The 26318-nt window shown below is 47.4% G+C and overlaps 1 protein-coding gene across 2 annotated transcripts; it reads right to left on the bottom strand.

Moving 5' to 3' along the window:
• Nucleotides 1-5080: 5080 nt before the first annotated feature.
• syvn1 (synovial apoptosis inhibitor 1, synoviolin) lies at nucleotides 5081-25703 on the bottom strand. Of its 2 annotated transcripts, XM_072457011.1 has the most exons (16): nucleotides 25513-25702; nucleotides 23713-23942; nucleotides 20057-20149; nucleotides 19464-19616; nucleotides 17315-17363; nucleotides 16611-16714; nucleotides 16397-16523; nucleotides 16099-16198; nucleotides 15951-16016; nucleotides 15735-15851; nucleotides 15473-15627; nucleotides 15189-15332; nucleotides 14988-15107; nucleotides 6716-6899; nucleotides 6452-6627; nucleotides 5081-6054 (listed from the first exon to the last, which is right to left on the bottom strand). In XM_072457011.1, exons 2-16 carry the CDS (start codon nucleotides 23842-23844, stop codon nucleotides 5864-5866), a joined length of 1911 nt encoding a protein of 636 aa, XP_072313112.1. In that variant the 5' UTR covers nucleotides 23845-23942; nucleotides 25513-25702; the 3' UTR covers nucleotides 5081-5863. The 2 variants fall into 2 exon arrangements, with proteins under 2 accessions (XP_072313112.1, XP_072313111.1); XM_072457010.1 differs by having other exon boundaries at nucleotides 14988-15332; nucleotides 25513-25703.
• Between the last annotated feature and the right edge of the window lie 615 nt (nucleotides 25704-26318).

Genomic DNA, 26318 nt, shown 5'->3' with positions numbered 1-26318 from the left:
GACACACACCCGACACACACCCGACACTCACCCGCCACACACCCGCCACACACCCGACACTCACCCGACACACACCCGACACTCACCCGACACACACCCGACACACACCCGACACACACCCGACACACACCCGACACTCACCCGACACACACCCGACACTCACCCGACACACACCCGACACTCACCCGACACACACCCGACACTCACCCGCCACACACCCGACACTCACCCGACATTCACCCGACACACACCCGACACACACCCGACACACACCCGACACTCACCCGACACACACCCGACACTCACCCGACACACACCCGACACTCACCCGACACACACCCGACACACACCCGACACTCACCCGCCACACACCCGCCACACACCCGACACTCACCCGACACACACCCGACACACACCCGACACTCACCCGACACACACCCGACACACACCCGACACACACCCGACACTCACCCGACACACACCCGACACACACCCGACACACACCCGCCACACACCCGACACACACCCGACACTCACCCGACACACACCCGCCACACACCCGACACACACCCGACACACACCCGACATTCACCCGCCACACACCCGACACACACCCGACACTCACCCGCCACACACCCGACACTCACCCGCCACACACCCGACACTCACCCGCCACACACCCGACATTCACCCGACACACACCCGACACTCACCCGACACTCACCCGACACACACCCGACACTCACCCGACACACACCCGACACTCACCCGACACACACCCGACACACACCCGACACTCACCCGACACACACCCGACACACACCCGACACACACCCGACACTCACCCGCCACACACCCGCCACACACCCGACACTCACCCGACACACACCCGACACTCACCCGACACACACCCGACACACACCCGACACACACCCGACACACACCCGACACTCACCCGACACACACCCGACACTCACCCGACACACACCCGACACTCACCCGACACACACCCGACACTCACCCGCCACACACCCGACACTCACCCGACACACACCCGACACTCACCCGACACACACCCGACACTCACCCGACACACACCCGACACTCACCCGACACACACCCGACACACACCCGACACACACCCGACACTCACCCGCCACACACCCGCCACACACCCGACACTCACCCGACACACACCCGACACACACCCGACACACACCCGACACTCACCCGACACACACCCGACACACACCCGACACACACCCGACACACACCCGACACTCACCCGACACACACCCGCCACACACCCGACACACACCCGACACACACCCGCCACACACCCGACACACACCCGACATTCACCCGCCACACACCCGACACTCACCCGACACACACCCGACACACACCCGACACTCACCCGACACTCACCCGCCACACACCCGACATTCACCCGACACACACCCGACACACACCCGACATTCACCCGCCACACACCCGCCACACACCCGACACACACCCGACACTCACCCGACACACACCCGACACACACCCGACACTCACCCGACACACACCCGACACTCACCCGACACACACCCGACACTCACCCGACACACACCCGACACACACCCGACACTCACCCGACACACACCCGACACTCACCCGACACACACCCGACACTCACCCGACACACACCCGACACACACCCGACACTCACCCGACACACACCCGCCACACACCCGACACACACCCGACACACACCCGACATTCACCCGCCACACACCCGACACACACCCGACACTCACCCGCCACACACCCGACACTCACCCGCCACACACCCGACACTCACCCGCCACACACCCGACATTCACCCGACACACACCCGACACTCACCCGACACTCACCCGACACACACCCGACACTCACCCGACACACACCCGACACACACCCGACACTCACCCGACACACACCCGACACACACCCGACACTCACCCGACACACACCCGACACACACCCGACACACACCCGACACTCACCCGCCACACACCCGCCACACACCCGACACTCACCCGACACACACCCGACACTCACCCGACACACACCCGACACACACCCGACACACACCCGACACACACCCGACACTCACCCGACACACACCCGACACTCACCCGACACACACCCGACACTCACCCGACACACACCCGCCACACACCCGACACTCACCCGACACACACCCGACACTCACCCGACACACACCCGACACTCACCCGACACACACCCGACACTCACCCGACACACACCCGACACACACCCGACACACACCCGACACTCACCCGCCACACACCCGCCACACACCCGACACTCACCCGACACTCACCCGACACTCACCCGCCACACACCCGACATTCACCCGACACACACCCGACACACACCCGACACTCACCCGCCACACACCCGCCACACACCCGACACACACCCGACACTCACCCGACACACACCCGACACACACCCGACACTCACCCGACACACACCCGACACTCACCCGACACACACCCGACACTCACCCGACACACACCCGACACTCACCCGACACACACCCGACACTCACCCGACATTCACCCGCCACACACCCGCCACACACCCGACATTCACCCGACACACACCCGACATTCACCCGCCACACACCCGACACTCACCCGACACACACCCGACACTCACCCGACACACACCCGACACTCACCCGACACACACCCGACACTCACCCGACACACACCCGACACTCACCCGACACACACCCGACACACACCCGACACACACCCGACACTCACCCGCCACACACCCGCCACACACCCGACACACACCCGACACACACCCGACACTCACCCGACACACACCCGACACACACCCGACACACACCCGACACTCACCCGACACTCACCCGACACACACCCGACACACACCCGACACACACCCGCCACACACCCGACACACACCCGACATTCACCCGCCACACACCCGACACTCACCCGACACACACCCGACACTCACCCGACACTCACCCGCCACACACCCGACATTCACCCGACACACACCCGACACACACCCGACATTCACCCGCCACACACCCGCCACACACCCGACACACACCCGACACTCACCCGACACACACCCGACACACACCCGACACTCACCCGACACACACCCGACACTCACCCGACACACACCCGACACTCACCCGACATTCACCCGCCACACACCCGACACTCACCCGCCACACACCCGACACTCACCCGACACACACCCGACACTCACCCGACACACACCCGACACTCACCCGACACACACCCGACACTCACCCGACACACACCCGACACTCACCCGACACACACCCGACACTCACCCGACACACACCCGACACACACCCGACACTCACCCGACACACACCCGACACTCACCCGACACTCACCCGACATTCACCCGACACACACCCGACATTCACCCGACACACACCCGACATTCACCCGGAAAGCCATTCCCAAACGACCTGAACCACGGACCCTGTCGTCAGTGGGCGAAGGCTTTAACCCACTGCACCTTCTTTTATCAAACTGACGTTTTTAAGTCGAGGAAAAACACGAACAAACAAAAGTCGCTTTTTTTTTCCTTCTGTTTTTTTAGGTCGTTTGTACTTTTTATTTTGACACTTTTAAAGAACTTTTAAGTCGGTTTATCCTCATTTTATCACAAAGAAGGATTTGAACCTCCAACTTTTGCACTGAAAACTCAGGAACAACAGCTTTGAACGAGCCGCACCTTAAACACCAAGCTAGCCACTTAGCTTCTTTAGCCACTTAGCTTCTCTAGCCACTTAGCTTCTCTAGCCACTTAGCTTCTTTAGCCACTTAGCTTCTCTAGCCACTTAGCTTCTTTAGCCACTTAGCTTCTCTAGCCACTTAGCTTCTTCAGCCACTTAGCTTCTCTAGCCACTTAGCTTCTTTAGCCACTTAGCTTCTCTAGCCACTTAGCTTCTCTAGCCACTTAGCTTCTTTAGCCACTTAGCTTCTCTAGCCACTTAGCTTCTTTAGCCACTTAGCTTCTTTAGCCACTTAGCTTCTCTAGCCACTTAGCTTCTTTAGCCACTTAGCTTCTTTAGCCACTTAGCTTCTCTAGCCACTTAGCTTCTTTAGCCACTTAGCTTCTCTAGCCACTTAGCTTCTTTAGCCACTTAGCTTCTCTAGCCACTTAGCTTCTTTAGCCACTTAGCTTCTCTAGCCACTTAGCTTCTCTAGCCACTTAGCTTCTTTAGCCACTTAGCTTCTCTAGCCACTTAGCTTCTCTAGCCACTTAGCTTCTTTAGCCACTTAGCATCTCTAGCCACTTAGCTTCTTTAGCCACTTAGCTTCTTTAGCCACTTAGCTTCTCTAGCCACTTAGCTTCTTTAGCATTCTAATTCTCGCACTATGACTTTGAATTGAGCGCGTGACAAAGGGAAATACGGGAAATGTTGGTGTATAATTTATTTTGCTGGTTCTAATTTAAATGTGTCTTTGGGGAAGTTTAATCACAAAAGTTTAACTCGTCTGATGAAATATTAATATATTAAAATGTGTGACAGGTTTTTATAATTTTGTCTTTATTTTGTGGATTCAAAATGTTTTGTAATTTTCATGTTTTAAGGTATTAAACTTGATTTGAAACATGATCTGGAGGGTCGTCCGTATGAACATTAAAACCCCCGTTAAACCAGGTCTAAACCAGGACTAAACCAGGGCTAAACCAGGTCTAAACCAGGGCTAAACCAGGACTAAACCAGGTCTAAACCAGGGCTAAACCAGGACTAAACCAGGACTAAACCAGGTCTAAACCAGGGCTAAACCAGGTCTAAACCAGGGCTAAACCAGGACTAAACCAGGTCTAAACCAGGGCTAAACCAGGTCTAAACCAGGTCTAAACCAGGACTAAACCAGGTCTAAACCAGGACTAAACCAGGTCTAAACCAGGACTAAACCAGGTCTAAACCAGGTCTAAACCAGGTCTAAACCAGGTCTAAACCAGGACCAGGAGAAAAGTCACCCATTTCCAGCCAAAGTTTATTCTCGTATGTACAGATGCTATTAAAACTCTTTTTACAGTATGTACATGAATCACATTAACATCTTCAACAGCGGAAAAAGAAAAACAAAGAAAAAAAAAGTCGTAATTATTTCAAAGACAAAAACTCAAATTTCCCACCAAAGTGCAAGAAAAACTCTGAAACTCAGAGTTTCCACACGAACCAGATCATTTACTGCTCCAGTCTAAGGATTTATGATCAATAAATACAAACCAGACCAAAACCCTCGAACTAAACCAGGTCTAAACCAGGTCTAAACCAGGTCTAAACCAGGTCTAAACCAGGTCTAAACCAGGACTAAACCAGGACTAAACCAGGACTAAACCAGGACTAAACCAGGACTGAAGCAGGTCTAAACCAGGACTAAACCAGGACTAAACCAGGACTAAACCAGGACTAAACCAGGACTGAAGCAGGTCTAAACCAGGTCTAAACCAGGACTAAACCAGGACTAAAGCAGGTCTAAACCAGGACTAAACCAGGACTGAAGCAGGACTAAACCAGGACTAAACCAGGACTAAACCAGGACTAAACCAGGACTAAACCAGGACTGAAGCAGGTCTAAACCAGGTCTAAACCAGGACTAAACCAGGACTAAAGCAGGTCTAAACCAGGACTAAACCAGAACTGAAGCCGTTTGATCCAGATTTCTCCTGAAAGTTCTTCTTTTAGACTTATACAATAGTGAACCCCGGTCTCGGGCGGGGTCATGTGATCGGGGCGGGGTCATGTGATCGGGGCGGGGTCACGTGATCAGTCCTCAGCAGGTGAAGATGTCGTCTCCAGTTTCCAGAGTCGTCTGCGTCTCAGTTCAGCGGCGTTGGGTTCTCCGTCCTCGTCCTGATCCGCGTCGCCGGATCTGTCTCTGCTCTCGCTCTCGGAGGTGGAGTCTGCAGCCTGAGAGACGGCTGCAGCGCCACCTGCAGCGCCACCTGCAGGCTCCACTGGGATAGACAGGCACAGTCACAATCCTGACACTCAATGGAATATTAAATACATTTAGTTTTAGACATGTCCCTGGCATTCAGACGCTCATCAGGTCCTCAAGGACGAGAGAGAGAGTGAGTCGGGGACAAAAGAGACCAACAGCCCATTAAAGGACAGAGTAAACAAAGAGGGTAAGTTTATGTTGAAAAACAAGAACTTTTTCTTCTACTTCACTGGGCGTGGCTCACCACAGAATACAACAAATATCGGAGTTCCAGGTCTAAATTCGCAATTTGGCACCGACTCTTGGACGAGTCAAAACGTCTTTTGTTTTTTCTAAAACTGAACCTTTTTCTACATTTCGGATTATTATTAAAAAGTATTTCTCGTTTCACTTGTAGCAGCTGCACTCACCTGCTGTAGCGCCCTCTGCTGGTCCAGCCTCGGAGCCTTCAGCTGCTCCAGTAGCATTAGCTCCAGTAGCATTAGCTCCAGTAGCATTAGCTCCAGTAGCATTAGCTCCAGTAGCATTAGCTCCAGTAGCATTAGCTCCAGTAGCATTAGCGCTGGCTCCTTCTGTTCGAGGAGGTCTGTGAGGAGCAGAGAAAACAGAGTGTTAGAGGTGTACTAACATGTACCCTGGTCCCGCCCCCTGGTCCCGCCCCCTGTTTTACTGACGTGAGCGTTGCCACGGTGCTGAGGTAGTGGTGGATGTTCAACATGGCGGCGTCCAGCAGCGTGTGGATGTTCTGCAGACACTGGAGCCGAGCCTCGAGGCCCCGTCGGCCCTCGGCCTCTAAATCCTGTAACTCCTGATCTGAGAGCGAGGAGAGCGAGGGCGGGGCCGGAGGCATCGACGACACTGCAGAAGAAGAAGAAGAAGATTAGCCCTGAGCTCCAGGGGGCGCTAAAGAGCATGAAGCACCCAAGTACTTTTAGCCCTCAAGACATCCAATCTACTGTGGTACTGTGGTATTGTACTATAGTACGGTAGTACTGTAGTATTGTAGTACTGTAGTATTGTAGTGCTGTAGTATTGTAGTATTGTAGTCCTGTAGTATTGTAGTCCTGTAGTATTGTAGTCCTGTAGTATTGTAGTCCTGTAGTATTGTAGTCCTGTAGTATTGTAGTCCTGTAGTATTGTAGTCCTGTAGTATTGTAGTCCTGTAGTCCTGTAGTATTGTAGTCCTGTAGTGCTGTAGTCCTGTAGTGCTGTAGTCCTGTAGTGCTGTAGTCCTGTAGTATTGTAGTCCTGTAGTATTGTAGTCCTGTAGTATTGTAGTCCTGTAGTATTGTAGTCCTGTAGTATTGTAGTCCTGTAGTATTGTAGTCCTGTAGTGCTGTAGTCCTGTAGTCCTGTAGTATTGTAGTCCTGTAGTATTGTAGTCCTGTAGTATTGTAGTCCTGTAGTATTGTAGTCCTGTAGTGCTGTAGTCCTGTAGTATTGTAGTCCTGTAGTATTGTAGTCCTGTAGTATTGTAGTCCTGTAGTATTGTAGTATTGTAGTCCTGTAGTATTGTAGTCCTGTAGTATTGTAGTATTGTAGTCCTGTAGTATTGTAGTATTGTAGTCCTGTAGTATTGTAGTCCTGTAGTATTGTAGTCCTGTAGTATTGTAGTCCTGTAGTATTGTAGTCCTGTAGTATTGTAGTCCTGTAGTATTGTAGTCCTGTAGTATTGTAGTCCGTTGTAGTATTGTAGTATTGTAGTATGTAGTATTGCAGTCCTGTAGTATTGTAGCCCTGTAGTCCTGTAGTATTGTAGTCCGTAGTCCTGTAGTATTGTAGTCCGTAGTCCTGTAGTATTGTAGTCCTGTAGTCCTGTAGTATTGTAGTCCTGTAGTATTGTAGTCCTGTAGTCCTGTAGTATTGTAGTCCTGTAGTATTGTAGTCCTGTAGTATTGTAGTCCTGTAGTATTGTAGTCCTGTAGTATTGTAGTCCTGTAGTATTGTAGCCCTGTAGTATTGTAGCCCTGTAGTATTGTAGCCCTGTAGTATTGTAGCCCTGTAGTATTGTAGCCCTGTAGTATTGTAGCCCTGTAGTATTGTAGCCCTGTAGTATTGTAGTCCTGTAGTATTGTAGTCCTGTAGTATTGTAGTATTGTAGTCCTGTAGTATTGTAGTCCTGTAGTATTGTAGTCCTGTAGTATTGTAGTCCTGTAGTATTGTAGTCCTGTAGTATTGTAGTCCTGTAGTATTGTAGTCCTGTAGTATTGTAGTCCTGTAGTATTGTAGTCCTGTAGTATTGTAGTCCTGTAGTATTGTAGTCCTGTAGTATTGTAGTCCTGTAGTATTGTAGTCCTGTAGTATTGTAGTCCTGTAGTATTGTAGTCCTGTAGTATTGTAGTCCTGTAGTATTGTAGTCCTGTAGTATTGTAGTCCTGTAGTGCTGTAGTCCTGTAGTCCTGTAGTATTGTAGTCCTGTAGTATTGTAGTCCTGTAGTATTGTAGTCCTGTAGTATTGTAGTCCTGTAGTATTGTAGTCCTGTAGTATTGTAGTCCTGTAGTGCTGTAGTCCTGTAGTATTGTAGTCCTGTAGTATTGTAGTCCTGTAGTATTGTAGTCCTGTAGTATTGTAGTATTGTAGTCCTGTAGTATTGTAGTCCTGTAGTATTGTAGTATTGTAGTCCTGTAGTATTGTAGTCCTGTAGTATTGTAGTATTGTAGTCCTGTAGTATTGTAGTCCTGTAGTCCTGTAGTATTGTAGTCCTGTAGTATTGTAGTCCTGTAGTATTGTAGTCCTGTAGTATTGTAGTCCTGTAGTATTGTAGTCCGTTGTAGTATTGTAGTATTGTAGTATGTAGTATTGCAGTCCTGTAGTATTGTAGTCCTGTAGTCCTGTAGTATTGTAGTCCGTAGTCCTGTAGTATTGTAGTCCTGTAGTATTGTAGTCCTGTAGTATTGTAGTCCTGTAGTCCTGTAGTATTGTAGTCCTGTAGTATTGTAGTCCTGTAGTATTGTAGTCCTGTAGTATTGTAGTCCTGTAGTATTGTAGTCCTGTAGTATTGTAGTCCTGTAGTATTGTAGCCCTGTAGTATTGTAGCCCTGTAGTATTGTAGCCCTGTAGTATTGTAGCCCTGTAGTATTGTAGCCTTGTAGTATTGTAGTCCTGTAGTATTGTAGTCCTGTAGTATTGTAGTATTGTAGTCCTGTAGTATTGTAGTCCTGTAGTATTGTAGTCCTGTAGTATTGTAGTCCTGTAGTATTGTAGTCCTGTAGTATTGTAGTCCTGTAGTATTGTAGTCCTGTAGTATTGTAGTCCTGTAGTATTGTAGTCCTGTAGTATTGTAGTCCTGTAGTATTGTAGTCCTGTAGTATTGTAGTCCTGTAGTATTGTAGTCCTGTAGTATTGTAGTATTGTAGTCCTGTAGTATTGTAGTCCTGTAGTATTGTAGTATTGTAGTCCTGTAGTATTGTAGTCCTGTAGTCCTGTAGTATTGTAGTCCTGTAGTATTGTAGTCCTGTAGTATTGTAGTCCTGTAGTATTGTAGTCCTGTAGTATTGTAGTCCTGTAGTATTGTAGTCCTGTAGTATTGTAGTCCTGTAGTATTGTAGTCCTGTAGTATTGTAGTCCTGTAGTATTGTAGTCCGTAGTATTGTAGTCCGTAGTATTGTAGTCCGTAGTATTGTAGTCCGTAGTATTGTAGTCCGTAGTATTGTAGTCCGTAGTATTGTAGTCCGTAGTATTGTAGTCCGTAGTATTGTAGTCCGTAGTATTGTAGTCCGTAGTATTGTAGTCCGTAGTATTGTAGTCCCGTAGTATTGTAGTCCCGTAGTATTGTAGTCCCGTAGTATTGTAGTCCCGTAGTATTGTAGTCCGTAGTATTGTAGTCCGTAGTATTGTAGTCCGTAGTATTGTAGTCCGTAGTATTGTAGTCCGTAGTATTGTAGTCCGTAGTATTGTAGTCCGTAGTATTGTAGTCCGTAGTATTGTAGTCCGTAGTATTGTAGTCCGTAGTATTGTAGTCCGTAGTATTGTAGTCCGTAGTATTGTAGTCCGTAGTATTGTAGTCCGTAGTATTGTAGTCCTGTAGTATTGTAGTCCTGTAGTATTGTAGTCCTGTAGTATTGTAGTCCTGTAGTCCTGTAGTATTGTAGTCCTGTAGTATTGTAGTCCTGTAGTATTGTAGTCCTGTAGTATTGTAGTCCTGTAGTATTGTAGTCCTGTAGTATTGTAGTCCTGTAGTATTGTAGTCCGTAGTATTGTAGTCCGTAGTATTGTAGTCCGTAGTATTGTAGTCCTGTAGTGCTGTAGTCCTGTAGTCCTGTAGTATTGTAGTCCTGTAGTATTGTAGTCCTGTAGTATTGTAGTCCTGTAGTATTGTAGTCCTGTAGTATTGTAGTCCTGTAGTATTGTAGTCCTGTAGTGCTGTAGTCCTGTAGTATTGTAGTCCTGTAGTATTGTAGTCCTGTAGTATTGTAGTCCTGTAGTATTGTAGTATTGTAGTCCTGTAGTATTGTAGTCCTGTAGTATTGTAGTATTGTAGTCCTGTAGTATTGTAGTCCTGTAGTATTGTAGTATTGTAGTCCTGTAGTATTGTAGTCCTGTAGTCCTGTAGTATTGTAGTCCTGTAGTATTGTAGTCCTGTAGTATTGTAGTCCTGTAGTATTGTAGTCCTGTAGTATTGTAGTCCGTTGTAGTATTGTAGTATTGTAGTATGTAGTATTGCAGTCCTGTAGTATTGTAGTCCTGTAGTCCTGTAGTATTGTAGTCCGTAGTCCTGTAGTATTGTAGTCCTGTAGTATTGTAGTCCTGTAGTATTGTAGTCCTGTAGTCCTGTAGTATTGTAGTCCTGTAGTATTGTAGTCCTGTAGTATTGTAGTCCTGTAGTATTGTAGTCCTGTAGTATTGTAGTCCTGTAGTATTGTAGTCCTGTAGTATTGTAGTCCTGTAGTATTGTAGCCCTGTAGTATTGTAGCCCTGTAGTATTGTAGCCCTGTAGTATTGTAGCCCTGTAGTATTGTAGCCTTGTAGTATTGTAGTCCTGTAGTATTGTAGTCCTGTAGTATTGTAGCCCTGTAGTATTGTAGCCCTGTAGTATTGTAGCCCTGTAGTATTGTAGCCCTGTAGTATTGTAGCCTTGTAGTATTGTAGTCCTGTAGTATTGTAGTCCTGTAGTATTGTAGTATTGTAGTCCTGTAGTATTGTAGTCCTGTAGTATTGTAGTCCTGTAGTATTGTAGTCCTGTAGTATTGTAGTCCTGTAGTATTGTAGTCCTGTAGTATTGTAGTCCTGTAGTATTGTAGTCCTGTAGTATTGTAGTCCTGTAGTATTGTAGTCCTGTAGTATTGTAGTCCTGTAGTATTGTAGTCCTGTAGTATTGTAGTATTGTAGTCCTGTAGTATTGTAGTCCTGTAGTATTGTAGTATTGTAGTCCTGTAGTATTGTAGTCCTGTAGTCCTGTAGTATTGTAGTCCTGTAGTATTGTAGTCCTGTAGTATTGTAGTCCTGTAGTATTGTAGTCCTGTAGTATTGTAGTCCTGTAGTATTGTAGTCCTGTAGTATTGTAGTCCTGTAGTATTGTAGTCCTGTAGTATTGTAGTCCTGTAGTATTGTAGTCCGTAGTATTGTAGTCCGTAGTATTGTAGTCCGTAGTATTGTAGTCCGTAGTATTGTAGTCCGTAGTATTGTAGTCCGTAGTATTGTAGTCCGTAGTATTGTAGTCCGTAGTATTGTAGTCCGTAGTATTGTAGTCCGTAGTATTGTAGTCCCGTAGTATTGTAGTCCCGTAGTATTGTAGTCCCGTAGTATTGTAGTCCCGTAGTATTGTAGTCCCGTAGTATTGTAGTCCGTAGTATTGTAGTCCGTAGTATTGTAGTCCGTAGTATTGTAGTCCGTAGTATTGTAGTCCGTAGTATTGTAGTCCGTAGTATTGTAGTCCGTAGTATTGTAGTCCGTAGTATTGTAGTCCGTAGTATTGTAGTCCGTAGTATTGTAGTCCGTAGTATTGTAGTCCGTAGTATTGTAGTCCGTAGTATTGTAGTCCTGTAGTATTGTAGTCCTGTAGTATTGTAGTCCTGTAGTATTGTAGTCCTGTAGTCCTGTAGTATTGTAGTCCTGTAGTATTGTAGTCCTGTAGTATTGTAGTCCTGTAGTATTGTAGTCCTGTAGTATTGTAGTCCTGTAGTATTGTAGTCCTGTAGTATTGTAGTCCGTAGTATTGTAGTCCGTAGTATTGTAGTCCGTAGTATTGTAGTCCGTAGTATTGTAGTCCTGTAGTATTGCAGTCCTGTAGTATTGTAGTCCTGTAGTATTGTAGTCCTGTAGTATTGTAGTCCGTAGTATTGTAGTCCTGTAGTATTGTAGTCCTGTAGTATTGTAGTCCGTAGTATTGCAGTCCTGTAGTATTGTAGTCCTGTAGTATTGTAGTCCTGTAGTATTGTAGTCCTGTAGTATTGTAGTCCGTAGTATTGTAGTCCTGTAGTATTGTAGTATTGTAGTCCTGTAGTATTGTAGTCCTGTAGTATTGTAGTATTGTAGTCCTGTAGTATTGTAGTCCTGTAGTATTGTAGTCCTGTAGTATTGTAGTCCTGTAGTATTGTAGTCCTGTAGTATTGTAGTCCTGTAGTATTGTAGTCCTGTAGTATTGTAGTCCTGTAGTATTGTAGTCCTGTAGTATTGTAGTAGGGTATGTAGGGGAATGGAGATGGACATTCCACGGCCAGATAACAGAAAATCTCTTTGAACATCGGTTTTCTCTCGCTCACCGCAGGAGCCACTGTGACTGTCGTGATAACAGACCTTCTCCCACAGTCTTACAGGAGGACGCCCCGATGAAAACTGTTTTATGTGATTATGCCATGAATGTTTGTCTGAATCAACTCCCTACACTGCATGTTTCACCTTGTGTTACGTATTTTTTCACTGTTAAAGGTTTTATATTCCCAATGCTTTAACTCGAGCGCCCATCACAGGTGAAAGAAGATGTAACATGTATCTACCTCAAGAAATAATGTGCACAAACTGCCAAAAGTGTTGAACGTGTAAATGTTAAAACAGGGTTTAATGTTTTGCCATTATTTGCGTTACTCCAGTTTTATTTTCTCAGCCAGGAAAATGTTAAACAGGAAGTCGTCGCAGTAGCGCCCGCCCCTTTCGCTCCCAGCATGCCCTGCGGCGCTAGGTAACAAAAAGACGCTCCGAGCTAGGAACGCCCTCTTCTTCTTTTTGTTTTTCCTTTGTCTCCACGGACGAGCTTTTTGACCTTTTCTTTTGTCTCAACAAAGCGTCCGCCACGTGGGTCGACAAGGCTAGGCCAGCCTCATCGCCCCCCTGAACTCTGAAAACACCTGGAACCACCTGGAACTAAGCTTAAGCGCTAAACCGGACAGAGACTTTCTTTTCTACTTCGCTTCTCCTATTTTTGAAGTAATCTACGTCGTTTACGTGGATCAGCGCTACGTTCTCATCTGAGTAAAGGCCGCGTGAGGAGCTAACACGCCGCTAAAGCGTTCTACCGCAAAGGAACAACCGGACATCGCCACCGCTGCCGCCCCGCGTCACGGACATCGCGGCACGCCGCTGCCTCGCCACGGATCTCGTCCGCGGACAAGGACCAGCCGAACCGAGTTCTACAAAATCGTAAGCCGAGTTCAGGGTGCGGTTCTTTTGTGGCGTGATTTGGGTAGAACTCAGCTGTTCCTCCTCCTTTAGCTTCTCACTTTGCCTCTTTTTGATATAGATTAGCATAGACACGTTTGGTTATCAAAGGCAAAACCCTGGTTTAACATTATCTGCATGAAATCTGCTGTTAAATCTGATATAACATCACCTGTGATTTACCTGTGCGCATTTCTGCTCCGGTGCCCTTTTTGTATGCCCTTTTGATAAATAAACTACACGAAAGAGTTATTGACTATTGTTTGTTTGATTAGATTATGCGTAAGTCCCTGAATCGTGAAACACCCTTCAGACCTTTTTAACGAGCGCGATTAAGGACTGTATCTTAGCTCTTTGGGTTTTACCCTGGTGCCCCGTCTTGTCTCGTTTCTGCTAAGAAATCTTCCTTAATCATAAACTGAATACATGTAGTTTGAGACCCTACATGTAGTAGGGTAATACTGTAGTATTGTAGTATTGTAGTAGGGTAGTATTGTAGTAGGGTAGTATTGTAGTAGGGTAGTATTGTAGTAGGGTAGTATTGTAGTAGGGTAGTATTGTAGTAGGGTAGTATTGTAATACGGTAGTATTGTAGTAGGGTAGTATTGTAATACGGTAGTATTGTAGTAGGGTAGTATTGTAGTAGGGTAGTATTGTAATACGGTAGTATTGTAATACGGTAGTATTGTAGTAGGGTAGTATTGTAATACGGTAGTATTGTAGTAGGGTAGTATTGTAATACGTAGTATTGTAGTAGGGTAGTATTGTAATACGGTAGTATTGTAGTAGGGTAGTATTGTAGTAGGGTAGTATTGTAGTAGGGTAGTAGGGTAGTACTGTAGTATTGTAGTAGGGTAGTATTGTAATACGGTAGTATTGTAGTAGGGTAGTATTGTAGTAGGGTAGTATTGTAATACGGTAGTATTGTAGTAGGGTAGTATTGTAATACGGTAGTATTGTAGTAGGGTAGTATTGTAGTAGGGTAGTATTGTAATACGGTAGTATTGTAGTAGGGTAGTATTGTAATACGGTAGTATTGTAGTAGGGTAGTATTGTAGTAGGGTAGTATTGTAGTAGGGTAGTATTGTAATACGGTAGTATTGTAGTAGGGTAGTATTGTAATACGGTAGTATTGTAGTAGGGTAGTATTGTAGTAGGGTAGTATTGTAATACGGTAGTATTGTAGTAGGGTAGTATTGTAATACGGTAGTATTGTAGTAGGGTAGTATTGTAGTAGGGTAGTATTGTAGTAGGGTAGTATTGTAGTAGGGTAGTATTGTAGTAGGGTAGTATTGTAGTAGGGTAGTATTGTAGTAGGGTAGTACGGTAGTACTGTGTCTGTAGTTTCTTACCAAAAGGTGGTGGGGGGGGCAGGGGGAGCCAGGGCGCAGAGGGAAAAGGAGGAGGAGGAAAAGAGAAGGGAAATCCAGGAGCAGGAGGAGGAGCCGAGGACGAGGAGGCGGAGCTGGAACCTGAGGAGACAGAGACAACACTGAGGGCCCAAAAACACGGCGAGGGCCCAGAAACACGGCGAGGCAGTGTGGGAGTCGTACCTGCAGCCTGTGAAGCCTCTGAAGGGCCAGGAGCAGCCTCAGCACCAGGGGCCCCTGCAGCAGGAGCAGGAGGAGGCACCGGGGGAAACGGACCCCAGAACGGGAAGACTCCAGGGGGAAAGGCAGGCATCATCCCAGGGGCTACTGCAGAGGACAGAGGTCACCAAGGTCACCACAGCTTTACAGAAGGTCAAGTGTCGGGCCCAGGTCGTCCCCGACCAGGGGGGGTGCAAACACCCCCCCTGGTCGGGGTGTTTGTCGGGGTGCAAAAACCTCAGACTCACCATTGTTGTTGGCAGGAGCAGGGGCAGCAGCAGGTGCAGGAGCGGCAGGTGCAGCCGGGGCAGCGGCAGGAGCCGGTTGAGGGTTCGACGCCCTGAGAACGTCCATACGACAAGTAGGACAAGTCTGCTGCCTCTGGAACCAGGAGCGCAGGCAACTGTGGAGACACAAGTCAGTCCTCTGAGCATCCGCCCCCTCTGAGGCTCCGCCCCCCTCTGACCCTTCTTTGACCCCCCTCTGACCTCTGACCCTCCTCACTTGTACCTGGAGTGGAAGATGTGGTTGCAGGGCAGCTTCTTGGCTCCCGTCACCATCTCTTCTCTGCAGATGATGCACACGTTGTCTGAGGCCTGAAGGTCTTCGAGCGTGGCATCCGGATATCTGAGGACACACCCACATGTGACCTCCTGCTGGTGCCTGTAGGGGGCAGTAGGGGTCCCTAGGGGCCAGTAGGGGTCCCTAGGGGGCAGTAGTACTCACAGTGTGTTCATGTTTCGAATGGCTCTCCTGGACATGATGGCGTCTGTAACTGCTTTTTTAAACTGTCTGACATTGGAAAAGAAACAGAATTAAATGAAGTCATGACCTTTGACCTTTGACCTTTGACCTTGCAGTGGGTCAGTTTTACCTCATGGACAGATACATGGGTCTGATGGCGAACAGAGGGAACGTGTGCACTTTGATCATGATGGTCATGAACGCGATGTACAGGAGAACCTTTATGAACCCTGGAACCACAGAGCGAGTCAGTGCCTGTGGTCGGTCCACAGTTCCCCCGACCAGACCACAGGGGTCGGTCCCAAGTTCCCCGACCACAGGGGTCGGTCCCCAGTTCCCCCGTCCCCTGTGGTCGGTCCACAGTTCCCCGTCCCCTGTGGTCGGTCCACAGTTCCCCCGTCCACAGTTCCACAGTTCCCCCGTCCCACCTGTAAAGAGCTCTGTGTACAGCATGTAGACGGCCTTGTTGTCCCAGGGGTTCTCGCTCTGCAGGTCGACCGTGTGGAGGACATACTTGATGAAGGTGGTCAGGACCATGGTCAGGAGGATGGCGTACTGTCAACACACACACACAACGGTCAGAGTCTGAGGAACATCTCCAGAGAACGAGCTTCAGGCTGGTACAAAGGTCAAAGGTCAAACCTCGAACCCGAAGACGAGCTGCACAGAAGCTCCTCTGGTGATGATGCTGTGACAGGCGTGATTCACAAACAGGAAGTCCATGACAGCCAGAAGAAGCATCAGAGCTGAAGACAAGGAACCTGAGGTCACACTGAGGTCACACTGAGGTCACACTGAGGTCACACTGAGGTCACACTGAGGTCACACTGAGGTCACACTGAGGTCACACTGAGAACCTGAGGTCACACTGAGAACCGGAGGTCACACTGAGAACCTGAGGTCACACTGAGGCCACACACTGAGAACCTGAGGTCACACTGAGGTCACACTGAGAACCTGAGGTCACACTGAGAACCTGAGGTCACACTGAAAACCGGAGGTCACACTGAAAACCGGAGGTCACACTGAGAACCTGAGGTCACACTGAGGCCACACACTGAGAACCTGAGGTCACACTGAGGCCACACACTGAAAACCTGAGGTCACACTGAAAACCTGAGGTCACACTGAGAACCTGAGGTCACACTGAGGCCACACACTGAGAACCTGAGGTCACACTGAGGCCACACACTGAAAACCTGAGGTCACACTGAAAACCTGAGGTCACACTGAGAACCTGAGGTCACACTGAGAACCTGAGGTCAAACCGAGAACCTGAGGTCAAACCGAGAACCTGAGGTCAAACCGAGAACCTGGAGTTCATAGAAGAAGAAAAGGAAACTCACAGAGAACTCTCATGTGGAACAGCCACGAGATGTTTGGACTGCGCTCCATCTGCAACAGAGAAGATTCTGATGAACACTCAACATATGAACTCTAAAGCTCTCATGAACCTCCTGAACACTAAAGCTCTCATGAACCTCCTGAACACTAAAGCTCTCATGAACCTCCTGAACACTAAAGCTCTTATGAACCTCCTGAACACTAAAGCTCTCATGAACCTCCTGAACACTAAAGCTCTTATGAATCTCCTGAACACTAAAGCTCTTATGAACCTCCTGAACACTAAAGCTCTTATGAACCTCCTGAACTCTAAAGCTCTTATGAACCTCCTGAACACTAAAGCTCTTATGAACCTCCTGAACACTAAAGCTCTTATGAACCTCCTGAACACTAAAGCTCTTATGAATCTCCTGAACTCTAAAGCTCTTATGAACCTCCTGAACTCTAAAGCTCTTATGAACCTCCTGAACACTAAAGCTCTTATGAACCTCCTGAACTCTAAAGCTCTTATGAACCTCCTGAACACTAAAGCTCTTATGAACCTCCTGAACACTAAAGCTCTTATGAACCTCCTGAACACTAAAGCTCTTATGAACCTCCTGAACACTAAAGCTCTTATGAACCTCCTGAACTCTAAAGCTCTTATGAACCTCCTGAACACTAAAGCTCTTATGAACCTCCTGAACACTAAAGCTCTTATGAACCTCCTGAACACTAAAGCTCTTATGAACCTCCTGAACTCTAAAGCTCTTATGAACCTCCTGAACACTAAAGCTCTTATGAACCTCCTGAACTCTAAAGCTCTTATGAACCTCCTGAACACTAAAGCTCTTATGAACCTCCTGAACACTAAAGCTCTCATGAACCTCCTGAACACTAAAGCTCTTATGAACCTCCTGAACTCTAAAGCTCTCATGAACCTCCTGAACTCTAAAGCTCTTATGAACCTCCTGAACTCTAAAGCTCTTATGAACCTCCTGAACTCTAAAGCTCTTATGAACCTCCTGAACACTAAAGCTCTTATGAACCTCCTGAACACTAAAGCTCTTATGAACCTCCTGAACACTAAAGCTCTTATGAACCTCCTGAACTCTAAAGCTCTTATGAACCTCCTGAACACTAAAGCTCTTATGAACCTCCTGAACACTAAAGCTCTTATGAACCTCCTGAACACTAAAGCTCTTATGAACCTCCTGAACACTAAAGCTCTTATGAACCTCCTGAACACTAAAGCTCTTATGAACCTCCTGAACTCTAAAGCTCTTATGAACCTCCTGAACACTAAAGCTCTTATGAACCTCCTGAACACTAAAGCTCTTATGAACCTCCTGAACACTAAAGCTCTCATGAACCTCCTGAACACTAAAGCTCTCATGAACCTCCTGAACACTAAAGCTCTTATGAACCTCCTGAACACTAAAGCTCTTATGAACCTCCTGAACACTAAAGCTCTTATGAACCTCCTGAACACTAAAGCTCTTATGAACCTCCTGAACACTAAAGCTCTTATGAACCTCCTGAACACTAAAGCTCTTATGAACCTCCTGAACACTAAAGCTCTTATGAACCTCCTGAACACTAAAGCTCTTATGAACCTCCTGAACACTAAAGCTCTTATGAACCTCCTGAACACTAAAGCTCTTATGAACCTCCTGAACACTAAAGCTCTTATGAACCTCCTGAACACTAAAGCTCTTATGAACCTCCTGAACACTAAAGCTCTTATGAACCTCCTGAACACTAAAGCTCTTATGAACCTCCTGAACACTAAAGCTCTTATGAACCTCCTGAACACTAAAGCTCTTATGAACCTCCTGAACACTAAAGCTCTTATGAACCTCCTGAACACTAAAGCTCTTATGAACCTCCTGAACACTAAAGCTCTTATGAACCTCCTGAACACTAAAGCTCTTATGAACCTCCTGAACACTAAAGCTCTTATGAACCTCCTGAACACTAAAGCTCTTATGAACCTCCTGAACACTAAAGCTCTTATGAACCTCCTGAACTCTAAAGCTCTTATGAACTCTAAAGCTCTCGTGAACTCTAAAGCTCTCGTGAACTCTAAAGCTCTCGTGAACTCTAAAGCTCTCGTGAACTCTAAAGCTCTCGTGAACTCTAAAGCAGGTGACGGTTAAAGGTGACACTCACAAAGTCCACGCGGTCCTCGGCGAGCCAATGGAAACACTTTAGAAACAAGAGCAGCGTGAAGAGCGCCACGAAGCGAGGAGAGAAGTCGTCTCTGAAGACTGTGAAGGCCAAGCACGTCTCTGTGACGGCGTACCAGGAGCGCTCGATCAGGTGCTGAGGACACAGGAACCAGGAACTATAACAGGAACTATAACAGAGTCTAAACCAGGAGCGCTCGATCAGGTGCTGAGGACACAGGAACCAGGAACTATAACAGGAACTATAACAGAGTCTAAACCAGGAGCGCTCGATCAGGTGCTGAGGACACAGGAACCAGGAACTATAACAGAGTCTAAACCAGGAGCGCTCGATCAGGTGCTGAGGACACAGGAACCAGGAACTATAACAGGAACTATAACAGAGTCTAAACCAGGAGCGCTCGATCAGGTGCTGAGGACACAGGAACCAGGAACTATAACAGAGTCTAAACCAGGAGCGCTCGATCAGGTGCTGAGGACACAGGAACCAGGAACTATAACAGAGTCTAAACCAGGAGCGCTCGGTGCTGAGGACACAGGAACCAGGAACTATAACAGGAACTAAATGGTTCTTACCTCCATCTCGGCCGCTCTGAGCTGTCCAAAGAACACTTTCCTCAGGATCTTCCCCAGAAGAAACACCAGAACAAAGGCCTGAATGTAGAGCACCTGCAGCACAAGGTCAGAGGTCAGGTCTATGGGTCAGAGGTCAGGTCTATGGGTCAGAGGTCAGGTCTATGGGTCAGAGGTCAGGTCTATGGGTCAGAGGTCAGGTCTATGGGTCAGAGGTCAGGTCTATGGGTCAGGTCGACGAGGACAAACGTGTGACACGTTCAATCTGATGTTAAAGGTTGAATGGACGATTTTTCGTCGATTTGAGAACTCAGGTGGAAGTGCGCCCGCTCACTCCCCCGTGCGCAGGCCACTCCCCCGTGCGCAGGCCACTCCCCCGTGCGCAGGCCACTCCCCCATGTGGACTGATACAACACGTATGTTTGTTTATTAGCTCTGATCACATCATCTCTCGTCTCCCGTAGATTTCCGTCTCTTCTGAGCTCGAACTGTCTTTCTCAGTCTTCATTTTGTCCTGTCACTGAGAGGGAACTATATTATGATAGATCCATGTGCTTAGACACGCGGAAATGTGCTGCTCATGGGGACGCACGAGGCTCCGCAGGTGAACCAGGCTCTGCGGGTGAACCAGGCTCCGCAGGTGAACCAGGCTCCGCAGGTGAACCAGGCTCCGCAGGTGAACCAGGCTCCGCAGGTGAACCAGGCTCCGCAGGTGAACCAGGCTCCGCAGGTGAACCAGGCTCCGCAGGTGAACCAGGCTCCGCAGGTGAACCAGGCTCTGCAGGTGAACCAGGCTCCGCAGGTGAACCAGGCTCTGCAGGTGAACCAGGCTCTGCAGGTGAACCAGGCTCCGCAGGTGAACCAGGCTCTGCAGGTGAACCAGGCTCCGCAGGTGAGCGGTAGGTGAGTTCTATGATTGACACGTGGCAGGACTAATCGGCCGTCAACGCCACCAGGAAATGAGACTCACGATTTGGGCCAAAAAAATAGTCCATTCAACCTTTAAGACTCATGACAAAACTGGAACTAAAAGTGACAAATGTTTGCATAACTTAAGTCAACAGAGTCTGAAGCGGGACACGCCCAGTTTCAGTACTAAACCAGGTCTAAACCAGGACTAAACCGGGTCTGAACCGAGTCTGAACCGGGTCTAAACCAGTTCTAATCCAGGACTAAACCAGGTGTATAAAACAGGAGTAAACCTGGTGTAAACCAGGTGTAAACCAGGACTAAAGCAGGACTAAAGCAGGACTAAAGCAGGACTAAAGCAGGACTAAACCAGGTGTAAACCAGGTGTAAACCAGGACTAAAGCAGGACTAAAGCAGGACTAAAGCAGGACTAAAGCAGGACTAAACCAGGTGTAAACCAGGACTAAAGCAGGACTAAAGCAGGACTAAAGCAGGACTAAACCAGGTGTAAAGCAGGACTAAAGCAGGACTATACCAGGACTAAACCAGGTGTAAAGCAGGACTAAAGCAGGACTATACCAGGACTAAACCAGGACTAAACCAGGACTAAACCAGGACTACACCAGGTCTAATCCGGGTCTAAACCAGGTCTAAACCAGGTCTAATCCAGGACTAATCCAGGACTAATCCAGGTCCAAACCAGGACTAAAGCAGGACTAAACCAGGTGTAAAACAGGACTAAACCAGGTCTAAACTAGGACTAATCCAGGTCTAAACCAGGACTAAACCAGGTGTATAAACCAGGACTAAACCAGGTGTATAAACCAGGACTAAACCAGGTGTATAAACCAGGTCTAATCCAGGACTAAACCAGGTCTAATCCAGGACTAAACCAGGTGTATAAACCAGGACTAAAGCAGGACTAAACCAGGACTAAAGCAGGACTAAAGCAGGACTAAACCAGGTGTAAACCAGGACTAAAGCAGGACTATACCAGGACTAAAGCAGGACTAAACCAGGACTAAAGCAGGACTAAACCGGGTCTAATCCGGGTCTAATCCGGGTCTAATCCGGGTCTAAACCAGGACTAAACCAGGTCTAAACCAGGTCTAAACCAGGTCTAAACCAGGTCTAATCTAGGACTAATCCAGGTCTAAACCAGGACTAATCCAGGACTAATCCAGGTCCAAACCAGGACTAAACCAGGACTAAACCAGGTGTAAAGCAGGACTAAACCAGGACTAATCCAGGTCTAAACCAGGTGTATAAACCAGGACTAAACCAGGACTAAACCAGGTCTAATCCAGGTGTATAAACCAGGAGTAAACCAGGTCTAAACCAGGACTAAACCAGGTGTATAAACCAGGACTAAACCAGGTGTATAAACCAGGACTAAACCAGGTGTATAAACCAGGTCTAAACCAGGACTAAACCAGGTCTAATCCAGGTGTATAAACCAGGAGTAAACCAGGTGTAAACCAGGACTAAAGCAGGACTAAACCAGGACTAAAGCAGGACTAAACCAGGTCTAAACCAGGACTAATCCAGGTCTAAACCAGGACTAAACCAGGTGTATAAACCAGGACTAAACCAGGACTAAACCAGGTGTATAAACCAGGTCTAAACCAGGACTAAACCAGGTCTAATCCAGGACTAAACCAGGTGTAAAGCAGGACTAAAGCAGGACTAAACCAGGACTAAACCAGGTGTAAAGCAGGACTAAACCAGGACTAAACCAGGACTAAACCAGGACTAAACCAGGACTAAACCAGGTGTAAAGCAGGACTAAACCAGGTGTATAAACCAGGACTAAACCAGGTCTAAACCAGGACTAAACCAGGTCTAAACAAGGACTAATCCAGGACTAATCCAGGTCTAAACCAGGACTAAACCAGGTGTAAACCAGGACTAAACCAGGTGTAAACCAGGACTAAAGCAGGTGTAAACCAGGACTAAACCAGGTGTAAACCAGGACTAAAGCAGGTGTAAACCAGGACTAAACCAGGTCTAAACCAGGTGTATAAACCAGGACCAAACCAGGTGTAAACCAGGACTAAACCAGGTGTAAACCAGGTGTAAACCAGGAATAAACCAGGACTAAACCAGGTGTAAAGCAGGACTAAACCAGGTGTAAAGCAGGACTAAACCAGGTGTAAACCAGGTGTAAAGCAGGTGTAAACCAGGAATAAACCAGGACTAAACCAGGTCTAAACCAGGACTAAACCAGGTGTAAACCAGGACTAAACCAGGTGTAAACCAGGTCTAAACCAGGTGTAAAGCAGGACTAAACCAGGTGTAAACCAGGTGTAAACCAGGTGTAAACCAGGAATAAACCAGGACTAAACCAGGTGTAAACCAGGACTAAACCAGGTGTAAACCAGGTGTAAAGCAGGTGTAAAGCAGGTGTAAAGCAGGTGCAAACCAGGACTAAAGCAGGTGTAAACCAGGACTAAACCAGGTGTAAACCAGGTGTAAAGCAGGTGTAAAGCAGGTGTAAACCAGGACTAAAGCAGGTGTAAACCAGGACTAAACCAGGTGTAAACCAGGTGTAAAGCAGGTGTAAAGCAGGTGTAAACCAGGACTAAAGCAGGTGTAAACCAGGACTAAACCAGGTGTAAACCAGGTGTAAAGCAGGTGTAAAGCAGGTGTAAAGCAGGTGTAAACCAGGACTAAAGCAGGTGTAAAGCAGGTGTAAAGCAGGTGTAAACCAGGACTAAAGCAGGTGTAAAGCAGGTGTAAACAGGACTCACGGCCATGCTGGGGCTGCTCTTGGTGAGGTAGACCACAGTGGGGTAAAACTGCTGCTTGAGGAGATAAGCATGAGCCACCACAGCCGCGGTCAGGGCCAGACTGGAGGCCGTGACCAGCGCTGACCGGACCATTCTGGACCTGCTGCACCGGGACGACGACGACGACAACTGAACTGCACCACAACTGCACCACACACAACACACAACCGCACCACACGCACTACCAACACCTGAAACACAAGAGGAACAGAGCACGAGTAATGAAGCAGAACATGCAAAACAGTTTCAACCAGATCTGAACAAAACTAATTCTGAACCGGGTATAAAGCGGGTCTAAAGCGGGACTAAAGCGGGACTAAAGCGGGACTAAAGCGGGTCTAAAGCGGGACTAAAGCGAGTCTAAAGCGGGACTAAACCGGGGTCTAAAACGGGTCTAAAGCAGGTCTAAAGTGGGACTAATAAAGTGGGACTAATAAAGCGGGCCTAAAGCGGGTCTAAAGCGGGTCTAAAGCGGGACTAAAGCGGGCCTAAAGCGGGCCTAAAGCGGGACTAAACCGGGGTCTAAAGCGGGACTAAACCGGGGTCTAAAGCGGGACTAAAGTGGGACTAAAGCGGGCCTAAAGCGGGTCTAAAGCGGGTCTAAAGCGGGACTAAAGCGGGACTAAAGCGGGGTCTAAAGCGGGACTAAACCGGGGTCTAAAGCGGGACTAAACCGGGGTCTAAAGCAGGACTAAAGCAGGACTAAAGCGGGCCTAAAGCAGATCTAAAGCGGGACTAATAAAGCGGGCCTAAAGCGGGTCTAAAGCGGGTCTAAAGCAGGACTAAAGCAGGTCTAAAGCGGGTCTAAAGCAGGTCTAAAGCGGATCTAAAGCAGGTCTAAAGCGGGTCTAAAGCAGGTCTAAAGCGGATCTAAAGCAGGTCTAAAGCGGGTCTAAAGCGGGTCTAAAGCGGGACTAAAGACCTTTCCTTGGAGTAGAGGAATTAAACGCTTGGTCTATTTTTGCATAAATATTTAGTTTAAAAACGGGACAAAGAATGTTCCAAGAACGAACAAAACCAGAAGATAATTAAGTAAAACACAAACACATAAACAGTGTAATCTCTGGTGATCGAATGGCACAAACAAAGTAGATTTTAACAATAAAATAGAACGCAAAAGTGTAAATGTGCTCGAGTCATTTTGAGTCGACGGGTTTAGAGTTGAATTCTGGGAAACAAGTTAGATTTGAGCTCTAATGAATGGGAAAAGTCCACGATTGTTTTATGTCCAAATTCATATTAAATACACGTCATTCTCTCCAGCAGCTGTCAAACACTTTATGCAGTGGTTTTGGGCACATTTCCAGTTTAATTTAGGAATTGATTTCCATATTTATTTGGTCCTGTTTCCAAAGGTTTGAGAGCTGCTTTAAACACATTTAAACTGCATTTACTGCACATTTAACACACGTTATGACTTTTACTGGACAAAAACTCTGAAATGTTGAGCCCACAAGAGCTTTGACCTTAAATTTGCACATATATCACACACTTTGACATGTTTTTCCCCCAAACTAACTGACATTACACACGGAGCACTTCACTTTTTACACAAATTCCCCCCATTCTAACCAGTGCCTGAGCTTCTGCCACTGCACTTTAACTCTGCGCGTTAGTTTCGCAGTCTTAACGTGCATTTTGATCGTTAAACACACGTAAAACACACGTTAAAGTCGCTGCCGTTTCGCACCGTCGGAGCGGCTAACGCGTCATTAGCCGCCGCTAGCTTACGCGTGCTAACCGCGGACTTTTGACACGTACCGACTCGCCGTGACGCGCAGCTCGTCCGTTCGCGCGGCGCCTGAACACGGTAACGCGGGCGAAGACCCTGTGGACCCGTCACGTCGGCTTCATGGCGCGGATTCCGTCCTTTTCGGCGCGGCGTTGAGGCGTTTGTGCCGCGGCTTGTGCAGAGGCGACGTGTTTATCTTTGGCTCGCTCGGGCTCGGCCACATCACTTCCGGCTTTACGGTATAAAACGCGCGGCGACATTCTCTCGCCGTGTAAACCGGACGCACCGGTGCTCGGGTTGAACGTCGGTTTGTTGGCGACGGACGCGCCGCGGACACGTTAAAGTTACGGCCGGATTTCCGTGGTTACGCAAGAAAAAACCGCGTGAATGTAAAGGAAAAAAGGAGTTGCGTTTGCTACGGGGATTACGGTAGAACTCAACGTGGACCAATCAGAAGTGCGCAGGTTATTTTATCCTCGGCAAGAACGGAATATTTACCAAAATAAAATATAAAATTACCAAAAATAACCAGATTTACCGGAAAACAAAATAAAAAAATATGCAACTAAAAAAATAAAGATAAAAACAGAATATTTACCGGAAAACAAAAAATAAAAATATGCAACCTAAAAACTGAATAAAACAAAAACCTCTTCAGTAATAATATTTAAAGAAAAATATCAAATACAGAATAAAAGAATAAATATGGTAAATTGCTGGTCTTTTTGCGGAAAAGTTCCACACAAACACAATTTAAAAAGTATTAATCAAAACAACCATTTTAAATCTCTAAAACAAACCAAATAATAATCTGCCAAAACTATCAGTAATTTAC

Source organism: Eucyclogobius newberryi, unplaced genomic scaffold, assembly GCF_026437365.1.
Source record: "Eucyclogobius newberryi isolate DKJ021-1_F unplaced genomic scaffold, fEucNew1.0.hap1 SCAF_209, whole genome shotgun sequence".
In the NCBI taxonomy this organism is placed as follows: Eukaryota; Metazoa; Chordata; class Actinopteri; order Gobiiformes; family Gobiidae; genus Eucyclogobius; species Eucyclogobius newberryi.
The sequence above is the reverse complement of the archived record's forward strand: the minus strand, read 5'-3'. Positions and strand labels throughout refer to the sequence as shown.